Source organism: Egretta garzetta, unplaced genomic scaffold (genome assembly GCF_000687185.1).
Source record: "Egretta garzetta isolate BGI_Z169 unplaced genomic scaffold, ASM68718v1 scaffold56, whole genome shotgun sequence".
NCBI lineage: Eukaryota > Metazoa > Chordata > Aves > Pelecaniformes > Ardeidae > Egretta > Egretta garzetta.
In genome coordinates, this window is record NW_009260182.1 from 8,427,140 (window position 1) to 8,442,562 (window position 15,423).

General features: G+C 46.4%; 1 protein-coding gene across 1 annotated transcript in view; it reads right to left on the bottom strand.

Annotated features, from left to right (window-relative positions):
- Positions 1 to 15,423, bottom strand: part of ALOX5 (arachidonate 5-lipoxygenase) — a gene marked incomplete at its 5' end in the record, with an annotated part of 36,091 nt that overhangs the window by 3,112 nt on the left and 17,556 nt on the right. Inside the window, 7 exons of the mRNA XM_009641887.2 lie at positions 2,267 to 2,367; positions 6,775 to 6,896; positions 10,217 to 10,395; positions 12,165 to 12,251; positions 12,492 to 12,695; positions 12,794 to 12,940; positions 13,666 to 13,838. Of these exons, the coding sequence (XP_009640182.1) occupies positions 2,267 to 2,367; positions 6,775 to 6,896; positions 10,217 to 10,395; positions 12,165 to 12,251; positions 12,492 to 12,695; positions 12,794 to 12,940; positions 13,666 to 13,838 (1,013 nt within the window). The remainder of the gene's footprint in view (positions 1 to 2,266; positions 2,368 to 6,774; positions 6,897 to 10,216; positions 10,396 to 12,164; positions 12,252 to 12,491; positions 12,696 to 12,793; positions 12,941 to 13,665; positions 13,839 to 15,423) is intronic.

The following is a 15,423-nucleotide window of genomic DNA, read 5'->3' on the forward strand; positions in this document are numbered from 1 at the left end:
AATCTCTTTTTCTCTAGTTGCTCTTTTCTGCAAAATTTGCTCTAGGGACACGCCCATGATACTGTGGTCAGGCAGTAAGAGAGGCAAAGGACGCTGGTGCATCATGGAATATGGCATGTGGATGCAGCCATGACGAGCACCAAACTGGGAACTCAGAATCACTCCTGGCCTGCTTTGATGTTGTGGGATGGTGATGTCTCAATTTTGCCTCAGATATGACCCTGAGTTTTGCCACCATCTGAGATGCCACACTTACCATAACTCTTTCTTTTCAAGCACTTTTTCCCCTTCATACATATCCCTGCCCTGCCTGAGGGAAAGCCCCATTTCAGCTGTGTGCCATGCTTACACTGTGCTCAATCTGTTCTCCCCAGTGTGCAGCCATCTCCTCCTACCCTCAGCCCTCTCTCTCTGCCATTTTCTCCCATGGCTGAAGACCCTTTTGCTGATGGGCTGAATATCCTCTGCATGCCAAATTCCCCCTCTCATTCTCTGAAGGCTCTCTGACAAACCTTGATGGCCTGGGCAATATTAAGAGATGATTTCTTAGTTGTACTTGAACAGACAGAATTTCCTGAGGGGGAGGTTGGGAGATGTCTCCATCACTTGTAATGACAGGTTAGAAGTGAATAGTCGCAGAGGTCCCTGGTCACAGATGTGGCACAGGGATAGTGGGGGTTCCTTAGACACCTGACTCCAGACCTGCTCCAGGGCTCCTGAGCTGCAGAGGGGGACAGGAGAGTCAACAGGGAGAGTGATGTTTGAGAATAATTACCATAGGAAAGATGGTCTCCCTGCCTATATGTGAGATCATTCATGCCAGAACATGTGCCCAAAAAAAGCTCACAGAATCACAGAATATCTCAAGTTGGAAGGGACCCATAAGGAACATTGAGTCCAAATCCCTGCTCCTCACAGGACTGCCTAAAACTAAACCATATGACTAAGAGCATCACCCAGGCGGTCCTTCAACTCCGACAGGCTTGGCACCATGACCACTTCCTTAGGGAGCCTGTTCTGGTGACCAACCACCCACTCAGTGAAGAAGCTCTGTGCAACACAGCCTGACAAAGAGATTTGCTTCTGGCTGTGAAGTCTGCTTTCCAAAATGCCTTGATGTTGGAAGAAACAGCATTTGAAAGGCAGGCTGTCACTATAGTTTCTGGGTAGATATATGTCAGTAAAGGCAGGCAGGAATAACGCAGGCTATCAGTACGTGACATGTTAAAGACCACAGAGGAAGCTGAAGGTTGCCAGTTGGCTCATGAACTCAAGAGACGAGCAGCAATGCCCTTTCCATGCATTGGGAATATTAACCACACTGGTGCCTTTGGAAACTTGACCATACATGACCAAAGCCTAGATCCTCACAGATGTACTGCTTCGAATTTCTATGTATGTCACTGGGAGTGAAGTACCTAGATATCACTGAGGATCTGGCTGCCTGTCCCAATGACGTCAGTGAGACTTTACCTTGTAGAGGGTCATCTGTACTGCTGCAGAAAGCAGAAGTGGAGGTCCTGCAGACGTGCAAGGCAGCTTTGAACTAGTTAACTCAGGACCCTTGGTAAACTCTCCATTAGGCCAGCTAGCTGGGGGTGCTGCTGGGACTGAGCTGCTGGAAACAGCCAGCTGCACCAGCTCGGAGACAGACGGTGCATGCAGCTGCATGACCTGCAGTCCCAGCACTGAGGGGCACTGCACATGGTCCCTAAGCCACGTTGGAAAATGGGATGGATGCAGCTTCAGCACAGGCATGCTTACAGCAGCAACCCACGGTAGTTACCTGCGGATGTGCTAACAGCAAATGCAAAGCAAAGCCACTTGGCAGAACTCATTGCGTTTCATTGCAGAATGTGCCACAGGCTACCAGAACACATTCAGGCAGTTCAGGTGGTGGCTGGAAGGCATGGTAGCTAGACTGTGCACCTGCACCCTTCAGCATTTCTGAAAGGGGTCTTAGCAACCCATTTCAATGCTTAAAAAAATTGTCCCCCATGACAAAATAATTAAAACTAAAATATACAAGCCAGAACCCCTAAATTCGAGCTTTGGTACCTATTTAGGACTCAAAATACCTTTCTCAGCTTCCAAAATAATTCAGTTTCCACAAGTCTCATGGGGATTTGCAGATGGCTCTGCAGTTATTTTGACCAGAAAGAGTAATGTCATGTCTGTACATCTACTAAAAAACATTTCTCAGACCTTGCCCTGGTAGATGCATCTCCCAGCCCAAAAGAAGAACAGGCTTCCCAGAAATTCCTACCTGACCAAAATTCACAGCTGCATGCTGGGCCGATGTGGTGAATATTACTACCGTGAGATATTCTGCTAGCTTCTCTCGTGTCCTGATCACCTTAGGAAACCCTAGACGAGGGAGAAGAAAAGCTTAAGTAACCCAGGTATGAAGTAACCCCGTTACCCAATAGTAATCAGCTGCTCCACGGGCGCACATTAGGGGGCCGTGCAGCAGTCACAGAGGAGCGGGGTATTCTCTTTCTGAATCTCGCTGCGTGGTCTAACAGGAGATACTCATCCTCTCTGTGTCTTTGCTGTCCAGCCATAAAACCAGAGTGGTCCTGCCTTACCTCACACAGGTGTGCAAGGCATCACCGCTGTTTGCAAAGCATGTGGTGTTCCTTAAGGGAAAGGCGAAGTATAGTTACACCTGTAAAAAAATACCGTATCCCTGTCCTCTCACCCTACCTACCCTGCAGCAAGGCACCCAGAAAGTCCACAGGGCAGGGGCCTCAGATGCTCCCCTTTTCTTCAGCCTGTAGCGCAAGCAGGGAAGGTTCATGCCAAGGAGGAAATGACCAAGCAGGGAAGGTTCATGCCAAGGAGGAAATGACCATGTGCTGGTATTTATAAAGGTCTAAGGCTCAGCGCTGCGAGAGAGTGCAGGGAGAGCTTGTTTGCTGAAATGGGAAGTGGGGAAATGAGAACTTCTGAAAGAGAAACAGCAGAATGAGGAACAGAAATAGTTGCATTAAGCTGTCTTTGAAGGGGAATAATGAAACAGAGCTATATAAAGAAAGAAGGGAATAGTCAGGACTAGGGAAATATTTTGCTACCAAAACATTCCCAAGCCTTTCTCTCTCCTATTCCCACTACATCATGGTCCTGTGCTGTACATCCTGTCCCAGCCTGATGTGACCACAGGTCCCAGGATACCAGAGACCTGCCAGTGCCCTGGGGCAAGCCGCCCATTCTCAGGCTGCGTGTGCCAGCTGCTTCACATTGCCACCACCAACCTGAGGCAGATGTGAACTCAACCTGAGAGGGGAAAGAGGTACATGGTAGCTCTGGCCAGCCACCAAGCCCAAAGAGGAGAGGATGCACCATTCCCTCCTGTGTCCTGCTGTCCTAAGCACACTGTGGTCATCTTTAAAGGGGCTTGGCATGCTCCCAGTCAGAACAGCCCTCCCAGGGCAGGAACAGAGACGGGAGTGGGAGCCCCACGTGCAACAGCCTCCCCCATTTATCCTCCTTCCATTCTCTACAGACCCAGCCAAGACCCCCTGCTCTCTGCCCCCGCCCTTGGAGCGGCAGCGGTGCAGACAGGAATGCTGCAAGTCTGGCAGGTGCCCCACCTGTAGTCCTGCCACCAGTGGTGCTTGCAGCATCCCACCCCAGCTGTAGCCCTGGAAAGGCTCATGCTTGTCTGTCCTGGTTTTGGCTGGGATAGAGTTAATTTTCTTCCTGGTAGCTGGCATAGGGCTGTGTTTTGGATTTAGTATGAGAATAATGTTGGTAACACCCTGATATTTTTGTTGTTGCTCAGCAGTGCTTACACCAGTCAAGGACTTTTCAGCTTCCCCTGCTCTGCCAGGTGCACAAGGAGCTGGGGTGGGGCATGGCCAGGACAGCGTACCCCAACTGGCCAAAGGGATATTCCATACCATATGACATCATGCTCAGTATATAAAGCTGGGGGAAGAAGAAGGAAGGGGGGAACATTCAGAGTGATGGCGCCTGTCTTTCCAAGTCACTGTTACGCATGATGGAGCCCTGCTCTCCCGGGGATGGCTGAGCACCTGCCTGCCCATGGGAAGCAGTGAATGAATTCTTTGTTTTGTTTTGCTTTGCTTGCGTGTGTGGCTTTTGCTTTCCCTGTTAAACTGTCTTTGTCTCAACCCACGAGTTTTCTCACTTTTACCCTTCCAATTCTCCTCCCACCAGGGGGGAGCGAACGAGCGGCTGTGTGGAGCTTAGTTCCTGGCTGGGGTTAAACCGCGACAGTCCTTTTTGGTGCCTGAACAGGGACTCAAAGGATTCGAGATAATGACAGGTTTGATTGGAATGTGCTAGATCGAATTTATAGCTATTACTGCGGTTTAGCTATTAATGGGCAAGCTCCTGAGCTTGCCATGGGGCTTGCTTGCCTGACTGCATATTAAGAGTCTAGTGCTCATTAGTGGCTGCTTTTTGCTTTCACTGCTTGCTGTGCTGCTGATCATCTCACCCTGCTGTGCCTGGGAATGTTCTGATAACAGCCATGGTCCTGTGCCTGGGCTGGCAGACGGCCAGGGCATCGCTGCTGTTTCTGTGCTGCTGCACTGGACAGGCTGGAACTCTGCTGTGAACCCGAGTCAAAGGGACTGTGACCTGGGGATGAGTCCACATGGGAGCAGGACACTCTGAAGCATCTGTGGCCGTGGATAAGCCCTCACCAGAGCCAGTACATCTTGAATTGCCTGTGGCCATGGTTATGTCTGTGCCACAGCAGGTATAACTCTGAAGGGATTGTGGCCCAAGGATAAGTCCATGATGGAGAAGGTACACCTTGAAGCATCAGTGGCTGTGCATGAGGTCATGCTGGAGCACCTCAGGGCATGTGGCCATGGATAAGCCCATGACAGAGCAGGGTAAGCATGACAGCCATGGGTAAGGCCATGTTGGAGCAAGTTCACTCCTGAAGGGACTGTGGCTATGGCTGAGGCCATGCTGGAGCAGGTATCTTGCCAAAGGTGTTGTGGCCCATGGAGAAGGCCATGCTGTAACAGGTGTACCTCAAACTGATTGCAGCTGTGGTTAAGTCCATGCTGCAGCACGTACGCCCCTGGAGAGACTGTGCCTCATAGATAAGGCCCCACTTGGAGCAGGTACCACCCTAAGGGACTGCAGTCTGTGGGTAAGTCCAAGCCAGAGCAGGGGCAAGGGGAGGAGTTCATTGCAGTGTTAAACCCTATAACCTGGCCCAAAGGAACCAGGGGTGGAGACTGTAACGGAAATACCTTTAAAATGTTGTAACCCATGATTTGAGTTATACGTTATAGGAATTACTATAGCAGGAACCACCTGAACCAAAGGAGGACAAGCCTTACAAGAAGCAGTGCAAGTGCAGCAGTGACCTGACCTGAGCTGGCTTTGGTGCTCAGTAACTCCACACAACACGCCACTGCTCCTGTCCTGATTGACCACCACAAGAGATGGAGCCCAAAGTCATGGACTAAATGAACTCAGTGGACATTCTGTGGACCTTTCTGGACATTTTACGGACACTTTACAAGGGTGGTCCCTAAGAGAATGACATCTGCATATTTTATCAAAGGATGGAAAGGGGGGCAGTGGTTAATGAGGACATATTGGATAGTGCAGGACCTGAGCATGAAGTAAATGGTATTGAATAAGGGGTGGATACTGTCCTGGTTTTGGCTGGGATAGAGTTAATTGTCTTCCTAGTAGCTGGCATAGTGCTGTGTTTTGAATTTAGTATGAGAATAATGTCAGTGCTTAGTTGCCAGCTGAGGTTAAACCACAACATTTTCCCATATCAAGATGCTTAGGTCAAGCATGAAGTTCCTACTAGCAGGCCATTTCTAAGCTTTTCCTAAGAGACAACTAGACAAACAAAAATTATAGCAACTAGGCAACCCCCAATCCTTTGCTTGTCCAGGCAGGTATTGCCCAGGAGGCTGTTATACACCAGTGCATACTGGTAATGAGTGGAAACATCACATTTTTGCCTCGAGGTCTCACATATAAATGTGTGCAAGCAATGCCAAAGCCATCTGCCCCAGATCACTGGTCAACGGGTGTTTCCAGAAGTAAAAGAAGTAAGGCCAATATGAAGAATCCCCACCTGCTTATATAAAGTCCTGAAAACCTGCTTGGACAAAATTCAAGTGGAAGAAAAAACATGTTTAGGTAAAGGCAGGAAAGTGTTAACTCAGGTGGGAGAATAGAGCCGTACTATGGGTGAGAGCTCCTGCAGCCAAGTAATGGTTTGCAAGAAATGAGAGGCAGTGAGAGGAGACAGAGCAAAGGAAAATATTTCTTGGAAAGAATTATGAGCATCTTCTCTTGAAGAGAGCAGAACAGCTCAACTATGACACAGATGCTGAACAAACGCAAAGTGCAGCAAGATACTCCTGGGGAGGTTCTTACTTGTTCTTATTTAGTGCAAGGTTTGGGGAAAAGGATTCAAGGGGGTCTTGCTGCTCCTTGTGGTTTCTATCGGTCTGCCTGGGGGTTCCAACAGCACATAGAGACAGCTCCTCCCCTAATGCTTAAAGCATGAGCAGACAAGATCAAAGGACCAAATCCCCAGTGTACAGAGAGATTACACAAATTGCCCAAGCTCATGGTGAGAATCTGTGGCAAAGGAAGGATCTGTCTCCTGAGGGAGAGAGGGCCTGATCCAGGGTCTCACCCATGAACCTGGGCCAAGAAGGGAGAGGTCTCCAACCGTTCAAGGCATGCTGTGCACACAGCATTGCTGTCAGCAGGGACGCGACAAGCTGCAGACCCGGCTGGGCCATGATACCTTACCTGAGGCTTTCACACCCCTCATCCCATAGACGTAAATATCTTTGATGAAGGCCTGGAGCTCCACATCCTCACACACCACCTCGTCACTCTCATAGTAGATGTGAATTACATCCTCTGCAAAACTGCAGACACAGAAACAAATGAACAAGATGAAATGAAAAGGAGAAAGCAAGCCTGCCATTCCCTGAAGACCTTCTTCTGACCTTGCAGGAGGAGGCAGAGGAGGCAGATTCTGCATGAGCAAAGAGAGAAGTGCAAAAGCAGGTCTCGACACCCTTCTACCTCTTTCCCACAAGCAATGGGAATGCACAGAGGAAACTTTGATTCATTTCTGACTGAAGCATCACTTCGTCCCCCAACAAAAAGATGCTGGACCACGATGCATCCCCTGAGCAGTCGTCTGCGCTTTATTCCCTTATCTGAGGCTTTACTCCTGCCCAGACCTCTGTCCTCACATCTACATAATTTTCTTCACTTAATACAGATTCTGGCATATCCATGTGGCGCTCACATTGGGAACAGGCATTCCCAAACTGATACTGGCACCATCCCCTATACATGGGATACTCCAAAGCTGCTCCTGAATACCATTCAAATAGTTGATCCCCTCCTACTGTTCATCCTTTTCACAAAACCCAAGTGGCACGCTCCGAAGTGGGGGTGGCCTAGGAAACTTCTCTTGGGGAGAAGAGGTCTAGACCTTTTTCCTACACCCACTGCATACAGCAGACATCTCTGTTCAGTACCTCTTCTGAAAATCCCTCCTTCCATACAAGCTTCTCAGGCTAATTCACCTCAGAAAGAAAGGCTCTTAAAACACTAAGATAACAGAAATAGTTCTGAAAGCAGTGAAAATAGGAAGGCCTGATTTCCTGCAGGTTTGCATCTCATGACTGAGTGACTGGTTGTGCTGGCTTTGGCCAGGCTAGAGTTAATTTTCTTCTCAGTAGCTGGTATGGGGCTGTGTTTTGGATTTGTGCTGAAAACAGTGTTGATAGCACAGGGATGTTTTTGGTCACTGCTGAGCAGGGCTTGCACAGAGCCAAGGCCTTTTCCACCTCTCACCCCACCCCACCAGTGAGGAGGCTGGGGGGGCACAAGAAGATGGGAGGGGGCACAGCCAGGACAGCTGACCCCAGCTGACCCAAGGGGTATCCCACACCATATGAGGTCATGCTCGGCATGTAGAGCTGGGTGAAGAAGGAGGAAGGGGATGACTTTCAGAGTGATGGTGTTTGTCTTCCCAAGTCACCGTTACGCGTGATGGAGCCCTGCTCTCCTGGGGATGGCTGAGCACCTGCCTGCCCCCAGGAAGTAGGGAATGAATTCCTTGCTTTGCTTTGCTTGTGTGCACGGCTTTTGCGTTCCCTGTTAACCTGTCTTTATCTCAACCCATGAGTTTTCTCACTTTTACTCTTCCAATTCTCTCCCCCATCCCACTGCGGGGGGAGTGAGTGAGGAGCTGCATGGGGCTTTGTTGCCGGCCAGGGTTAAACCACAACACTGCTTAACTGAGCTATGCTGAGATACCCTGTTAGCTCTGCAGGTACCTATAATCTCTTGCAAAATATTTTGACAACCACCCATAGGGTGAAACATTTGACTGTGGAAGCTGACTGATGAGATCAAGAATTGTTATTCAATACAGATTTATCCCCTAATAAGCCATAAATTTATTGCCGTTTGGAGACCTTTACAAATCTGTCAATGTAGCTTCTATTAGCCAACCAAGACAAGATTTGTTATTGAGGTAGATAAACAACTGCATAAACACCAAGAGTTTAAGTAATTTTGGCTTCCAGAGGAAGCCAAAGGAACAGAAATACCCTGCAACATGCAGCGATAAAGATGCCCTGCATGAGCTCTGCCTCCATCACCTGGCACCTGTGCTGAATGCACATAGAAGGTAATCCTTCTTTTACACAATGGCAGTGTTTTAAACCTCCTTCCACACAAATATAAATCAGTATATGAAGTGTGGATGAGGTCTTTTGGGTTGGAATATCTACCTGCAGTTAGATCAGCAATAAAAAGATGAGTATTAGAAGAGGTGTTTAAAAATTTGCCATGTGACACTCAGTGTTTCTATAGGGACACCCTTATCAGCGCTCTCAAGTCTAGGCCATCTACCACGTGTGAAGCAATGCTCAGGATAGAAGTTACTGCACCAAAAGAGGGGAGACTGACACCCCTGCAGAGCGTAGGAGATTAATGGTGACAAGACACATGCATGACTGTGGGTTCGTGGGTCAGGATATCATGCACTCAAAAGGGTACTGCCCACACCATTTATAAACCAAATTATTCACTTACAAAGAACCTCTCAGCCAAGTCTGAGGCAGTGTAACTTCTTCCTCCAGCTAGGTTAGCACCCACAAATGGTCAAACTAAATAGAGTTGCCTAATTTTCTACCTGGTATTTGAAAAGGCGTACCTCAATCAGTGATGAAAGCACAGGAAAGAGAAGGACAAAATGCAGACTACATCAAAAAAACAACTACAGAAAAGTTCTAACTTCCTTTTCTCTCATATGGGCACTAACAATTGCAGGAAATATTGCAAGATAACCCCTTGCCAAAACACAGAGACAGCACAGGAGACAAAGATGTACCCAACACTTTGAACATTATACTTGCATTATAAACCCCCTACTTTGTGTACACAAAAGATCTGATGTTTAATGAACGTGCTTTTCAAAAGCCACATGACCAGCAACAGCTGCATATTTAGCAAGCAACTTATGCCATGCAAAAATATGATCTTTGTTAAATGAAATGCCTCAGTAGAATAAAAACCATGTGAACCATTCCATTCTGAGGCAGTGTTTCACATCTGAAAAGGAGCCATGTTTGTCTGGTAGAGCAGCCTTGCAGTACCTCTCCTGACTCAGAATTGCTGCCCTACCTGACAAAACTTGGGCCTTGCAATTTTAAGGCATTTTAAAAAAGGTTTTGCTCAAACCAGTTAATGCCTGATTTATTTGGTTTCTTAGCACATCTCTCTCACGCAAGCCAAGCCTGCATTTACACTCCACAAGAACCTTGATGAGGTCACGTGGCTGGCTCAGAGAGCTGGGTTCTCTCTTGGTTTATGCATAGCTGAAAAAAAAAAAAAAAGCTAACTCAATTCCCTTTGCAGGGCTAAATTCCAACTCGCTAAACTCTGTGAAATCCTATAGAAGAGTACATACTTATAAAGCAGCTTCTGAAATACAGAATGCAAGAAAACAGGGCTGAAAAGAGCAGGAATTAAGTGTCATTCAAGGGTGAGTGCTTGCTTGACTGTATCTTTTTCCTCAGATGAGATATGCTGGATGGAAAAGGCTCCACATGACTAAACAGTCCAGGTGCTGTTCACAAGAGTGAAGCAAGCAGAGAGAAAATGAAGTTGTGTCTCCGTGGCAGTGACTTTATTAGCCATTTCTATAACTACAGTCTCTTACCTCTTTATAGCCTCCCAGACTTTAATGCCGTCATCCCGGTAGTAGTAGTACGGAATATCCTCTTTGCTGTCCATCCCTTTAGCTTTGATCTCCTCGGGGAAGCAGAGGGAGCTGTAAGTCAGGTCCTTCATTGCTTTCTGCACCATTTGTACATGTCCTCCTCCGCCTGTAGCATTTGCCTGCAGGAAAAACAGCAAGACAGGGACAGTAGGATTATGTTCACTTTGTGCCAAGACTGGCTTTCCAAATTCACAGGAAATGGTATTCAAAATGCTGGTGAATCTGTTTTTCAAGGAGAGAACCACACCTCTACACACACAACTACCGAACTGCAAAGGTCTACTGCAGCTGTGCATTTGGACTTCAGAGATTTTGTACCTCTCCCATGAATCACTGTTGATATTCACATTTTCTCCATAGGTACAACACCTGCTTATAATGGAATACAGTAATAAAGTACAGCAACACTGAAGTATTGGACCCAAAGCACTTTCTGCCAGGCCTGTGCTCAGAACTGGCATGTGTGTGAAGGAAGGCAGCCAGCAGTGTATTAGAACAGTGCTTTTGCTAAACCACCCTCTGCTAAACCACAGCTGCTGAGTAGTTTAGCAGAGTGTATTTAGGGATGCAGGCTACTGTTAGCCACCCTGGAGTTTAAGCCAGGAGATCAGTCCTGCTGGGTGGCTACTGATGAGGATTGACCAGGGTATGTTACGTCTGGAAAACACAGCCTGTCCACAACAAACAAGACAACAAAACTATTTAGATAATCACTGCATAAAAGCTTCCAAATTTTGCTTTTCTAGCATATGATGCTAGTGTAGCAGTGTTCAGCTTACACTTCCTGTCCTCTGGCTGGTTGTTCATCTACATTGGAACCACAAATTCTGGAACTCCAGGATCCCTGCCAGCGGGTCTTAGCCACACACTCATCCCACGTGCAGAGGGCACGGACATTATGCTTCTGTTCAAAGGGGTGGGAGTGCCTGCCGGGTCTCTGCAGTCAGTGGTGGAGTACAGAAGATAAGGAAGGTGCCTGGATTTAACCTCTCTTTTCTCCTTGGGTGAAAAACTCTGGAGCATGAAAGCTATTTTTGGTTTGGTGTAGAGGTGTAAGGGGGACAGAGTTGTCCTTTCAAAGAGAGAGCCTGTGTGTCAGGAATTCTGAAACCTCCCCAGATTTCCCAGCTGCTGCTAGCACGTTGCTGCAGAGACTGCGGCATGCCAACCTGTTGCGGTTCCTCAATGCCACATGTTGTCATTGGTGAAGTCAAGGGAGGAAGAGCTGGTGACATATTAAATACCAGTGCAGTCACATTCAGATGTTCAGATTTGCCCCAAGAGCTGCACCACAGCCCATGATGAACAGCGATGTTTCACTGACTCAGATGAAGCTGAGTTTTAATCCTGGCAGATCTGCTCTTTATGGCAATTCAGGAAGACAGGCTGGAATCTACACCCAAGTATTTGCAGGCTTAGGAATCTACCTCATCTACACATCTTTCTCTGTGATACAAATTTGCCTTTGCAATCACAAATTCTTTTGCTCACTACCCTTCCCCAAGATGAATAACTGAGTACTTAAAAGAAATCAGGGACTTAACTGTGTGCATACATGTGCAGGGACGTATGTGTGTATTATGTTACCTTGCACTCCTATCCCCATACCCCAAAGCCACATCAGCTATGAGTAACTGAGATAGTGACTCATTACTGACATTGGCCAGTTCTGAATTGGCAACTTTGAGGTGAAAGATATCATCTTTAGCACAACAAGAAATTAGTTAACTTAAGGCATCAGTTCTGTGTACCACTTTCTCAGGCGGCATCAGTTATGTTTGCCTTTTAGGAGAAAGGTCAAGAAACAAAGCAATATGTGATGGTTAAAGGATAAAAACACGTATGGAACCATAAAGAATAATGAAGATTTGCAAAAGGGATTACTTACCTTGTCGAAAAGGCCACATTCGCAGATAAGCTGTTCTCGGGCTTTGGTGTTGATGGCTATTGTGAACCGCATGTGAGGCACCAAGAGCTGTGAAATGGGACAAACAACGAAAGGAGGAAAATTCTCTGATTGAATTCATCAGCAACCGGGTGCAAAGTTTGAAGTCCTAGAAGTCCTGGTGGCTAGCTGTGCGTTGCTTTCTAGTGCAGCTACCCAAACTATCTCAGCTGAGCTATCACCAAGCCTTCCTTTTGGTTTATCAAGTTAACCTCTCTTTATCAAGTTAACCTCTCTGACCCACATTCATCCCTTCATGCAAGAACCAACCTTGAAGAGGGGATGCACAGCAGGCAGTTGCCGGAACATCGCTATGCTGAACACCTCTGAGACTAAGTGGGTCCGTAAGAGATGGGTCACTGTCTGGTGGATGTGGAAATCAGATGAGCGAACCCAAATTTTAGCTAGCAGCCAGTCATACGTGGCATCTGAAGGGAGGAATATGGGATTGTCCGGCCCAGGCTTTTGACCAAGCTGAAAGATATAAAAAGAATATGAAGCTCGAAGTCAATCATGTTTAAGATGAAACAACAAGCCATGTGTCCCTTTAAAGACCCTGACAGTAAGCCCACCTGGATTGCAATGGGTACAATTTTATTCTCCAGATTCTTATACAGCAGACAGATGGGTGCAGCCAAGTACTGTATTGTGCATGGGTCTGTTTTGTTGGCATCCACACCATCCAGCAGCTCATAGTCCACAATGAAAATGTTTCCTTGCTGAAGGGGGAAAAAAAAAGAAAGCATGATGTGTTTTAATGGAGTGCAAGCAGCAAGGCTCGGAACAAAGGTTGGAACGTCTTGGCCAGAGGCTAACTTGTGCCCTGCAGATACGAGCATCCACCGGCCTGCCCTTGTTCATGGTGGCTCGGGGGTGATGCCATTGAGAGAGCAAGCACCTTTACAGAAACTGGTGTCTGCTGAGCCTGACAGTGAGCCTTTCAGCAAAGAGCGATGAAGTATTTGGCATTCGTGCAGCAACACTAAGATGCAAACAAGTTTCACACTGCCAGCTGACAAGACCTTGGTGCTCATCATACAAACAAAAGCAAGGCACCACCCTTGTCAACTTTTCTTCAGCATGTTAGTTCAACCCTGAAGGTTAGAAGAGGGTGAGACCCTGCCAGGAAAGGGAGAAGCCCTTTTCCCCTCTGAGGCAAATGGTCAATCCCTAACCTTTCAGCAAAAACCACTGAAAAAAGACCCTTCACCTCCCGGTGACATGTCTTTAACTGGATCTAGAGAAAGGCATGGCCTGCAGCTCCATGATAGCAGGATAAAACAGTCAACAGAACTGTTGCCAGTCTGCAGAAGCAACCAGCTTTGCCATGACCAACCATACAGCCTGAAGAGAGGGGATGTGGCTGAAGGCAGTTAGAACAGGGTTTGTACATTAGAGAATATGAGAAGGGACAGATGAAGTCCAACCTCACTCAGAGCCCTACCTTCACCTCCTCCTCCAGGGTCAGGTTCCTCTCCAGGCTGCATTCTACCATATCCATAGTCACGGGAAACTTCTTGGGTATCTCTGTGCATCTCCGGATCAGCACAGGATTGCATCCATTCAGGAATTGGTAGCCAAACATAAAATCTTCCTTCCAGTGCTGCATCACATATTCTAAAGGAAAACCAAGCCCACAGCATCATTATCTGCACTGCATCAAGATCCTACTGCATTGTAGAATTCTTCCCTTCCTCCCCACCTTTTACTATACTGCACTGCAACTTTGACTAAAGAAAATAGCAAGAAAATTATTCAAATGGTGCCATAGAATTTTTAGAAAAATCACGTGAGTTAAATGGACAATCTAATATTTGCTCTTCACTTTGAGGAGAATTAAATTGATAATAATTTGTTTCTCCATGTACAGGAGCAACGAGGAGTAAAATATTCCACTCCTATGAAAAACACTTTCTCCATCTGCAGACCACCTTCTCAGGTCTTCCATTACATTTTTAAATCTCACTCTTTAAATTCTCAGGGTATGCAGCACAGAGGGATGAGTTTAAAAAAGGTAGCACAGACAGGAGAAGGGAAACACAGAGCAATGTGGGTAGGGAAGGAACAGCAGTGGCTGGAGCAGTTCGCTGAGCTGGAGCTGGGTAAGGGGTACCTGGGGAAGGGCTTTGATTTTGGGCTTCTTAAGAAAATTGCTCACTGGTTGTTTTGTTTGCGTAACATTTTTTCCCCTCTCTTTATTTTTCAATTGCTAACATAAACCCAGATTAACATCTCTTCTTAATAGAATGCTAGTTGCATGTACTCATTTCCTTACTACTACATATGTAGTACTACTGGATGTTTTCCACAATTGCAGTTTTCTCTTTCATAAGGTCATATCATCACTTCAGCCTACAAGTTCTGAGTCAGAAAAAAACATGATTAATGTGAAAAATCCCATTGGTGTCTTCAGGGGAAAAATGAGGCAAGTAAGATTTTCCACTATTGCCTATTTTTAGACAAGGCAGAACTTTTTCTGAAAGCAATTTATTTTTCTACAAAGGGTGAGTGGATGAAAAAGATAGGCCTGAAGGAATGCGGTGATAATTAACAAAAAAAAGTCTCAAAACTCACAATGCTGTCTAACAGAGCAGAAAAAAGTTAAGTTTACTTAACGTTGACATTTACATCATCTCTGTCAATTGCATAATGAGTCTGGTGCTGTATCTGAAGTCTACACCAAGTAAAAAATGACTCATCACCTTGGGCAGGAACTGCGTGACTGGAAAAGGCCTCCAACCACCTTCTCCATTAGCCCTGCTTCTGCCAAGGCTTGCAAAGAAGCAGATTCAGAGTTGCATTAATGTAACTGAGGACGATGCTTAACGTTTAAAACTCACAGCATTGGAGCTTTCCTCATGCATATGGAAACGTTATCAATGAAATGCATTGTAGATCATATCTAATTCTTGTGTTAGAAGTACTTTAGGAAGCAATCTTATTAAATGTAGCAAATTACTGTAATTAGTTTTCAATTGCTCTGGCCACCTTCTGTGCTTTATTTTATACCCGAGATGCAGAGATTACTCTTCTTTCTGTTAACTCATCCTTAGGCAGCCTGAAGAGGAGCAAAACTTCAGATCAGGAGGGAAAAGCATTTTCCTTTGCAGGGTCTGAGTAGGCTATTTGCACACGTTTGAGCAGCCACATGCTAACCAATTTATAGTATCTGTGTATCTATTATATCCAGTAATACAGTAAA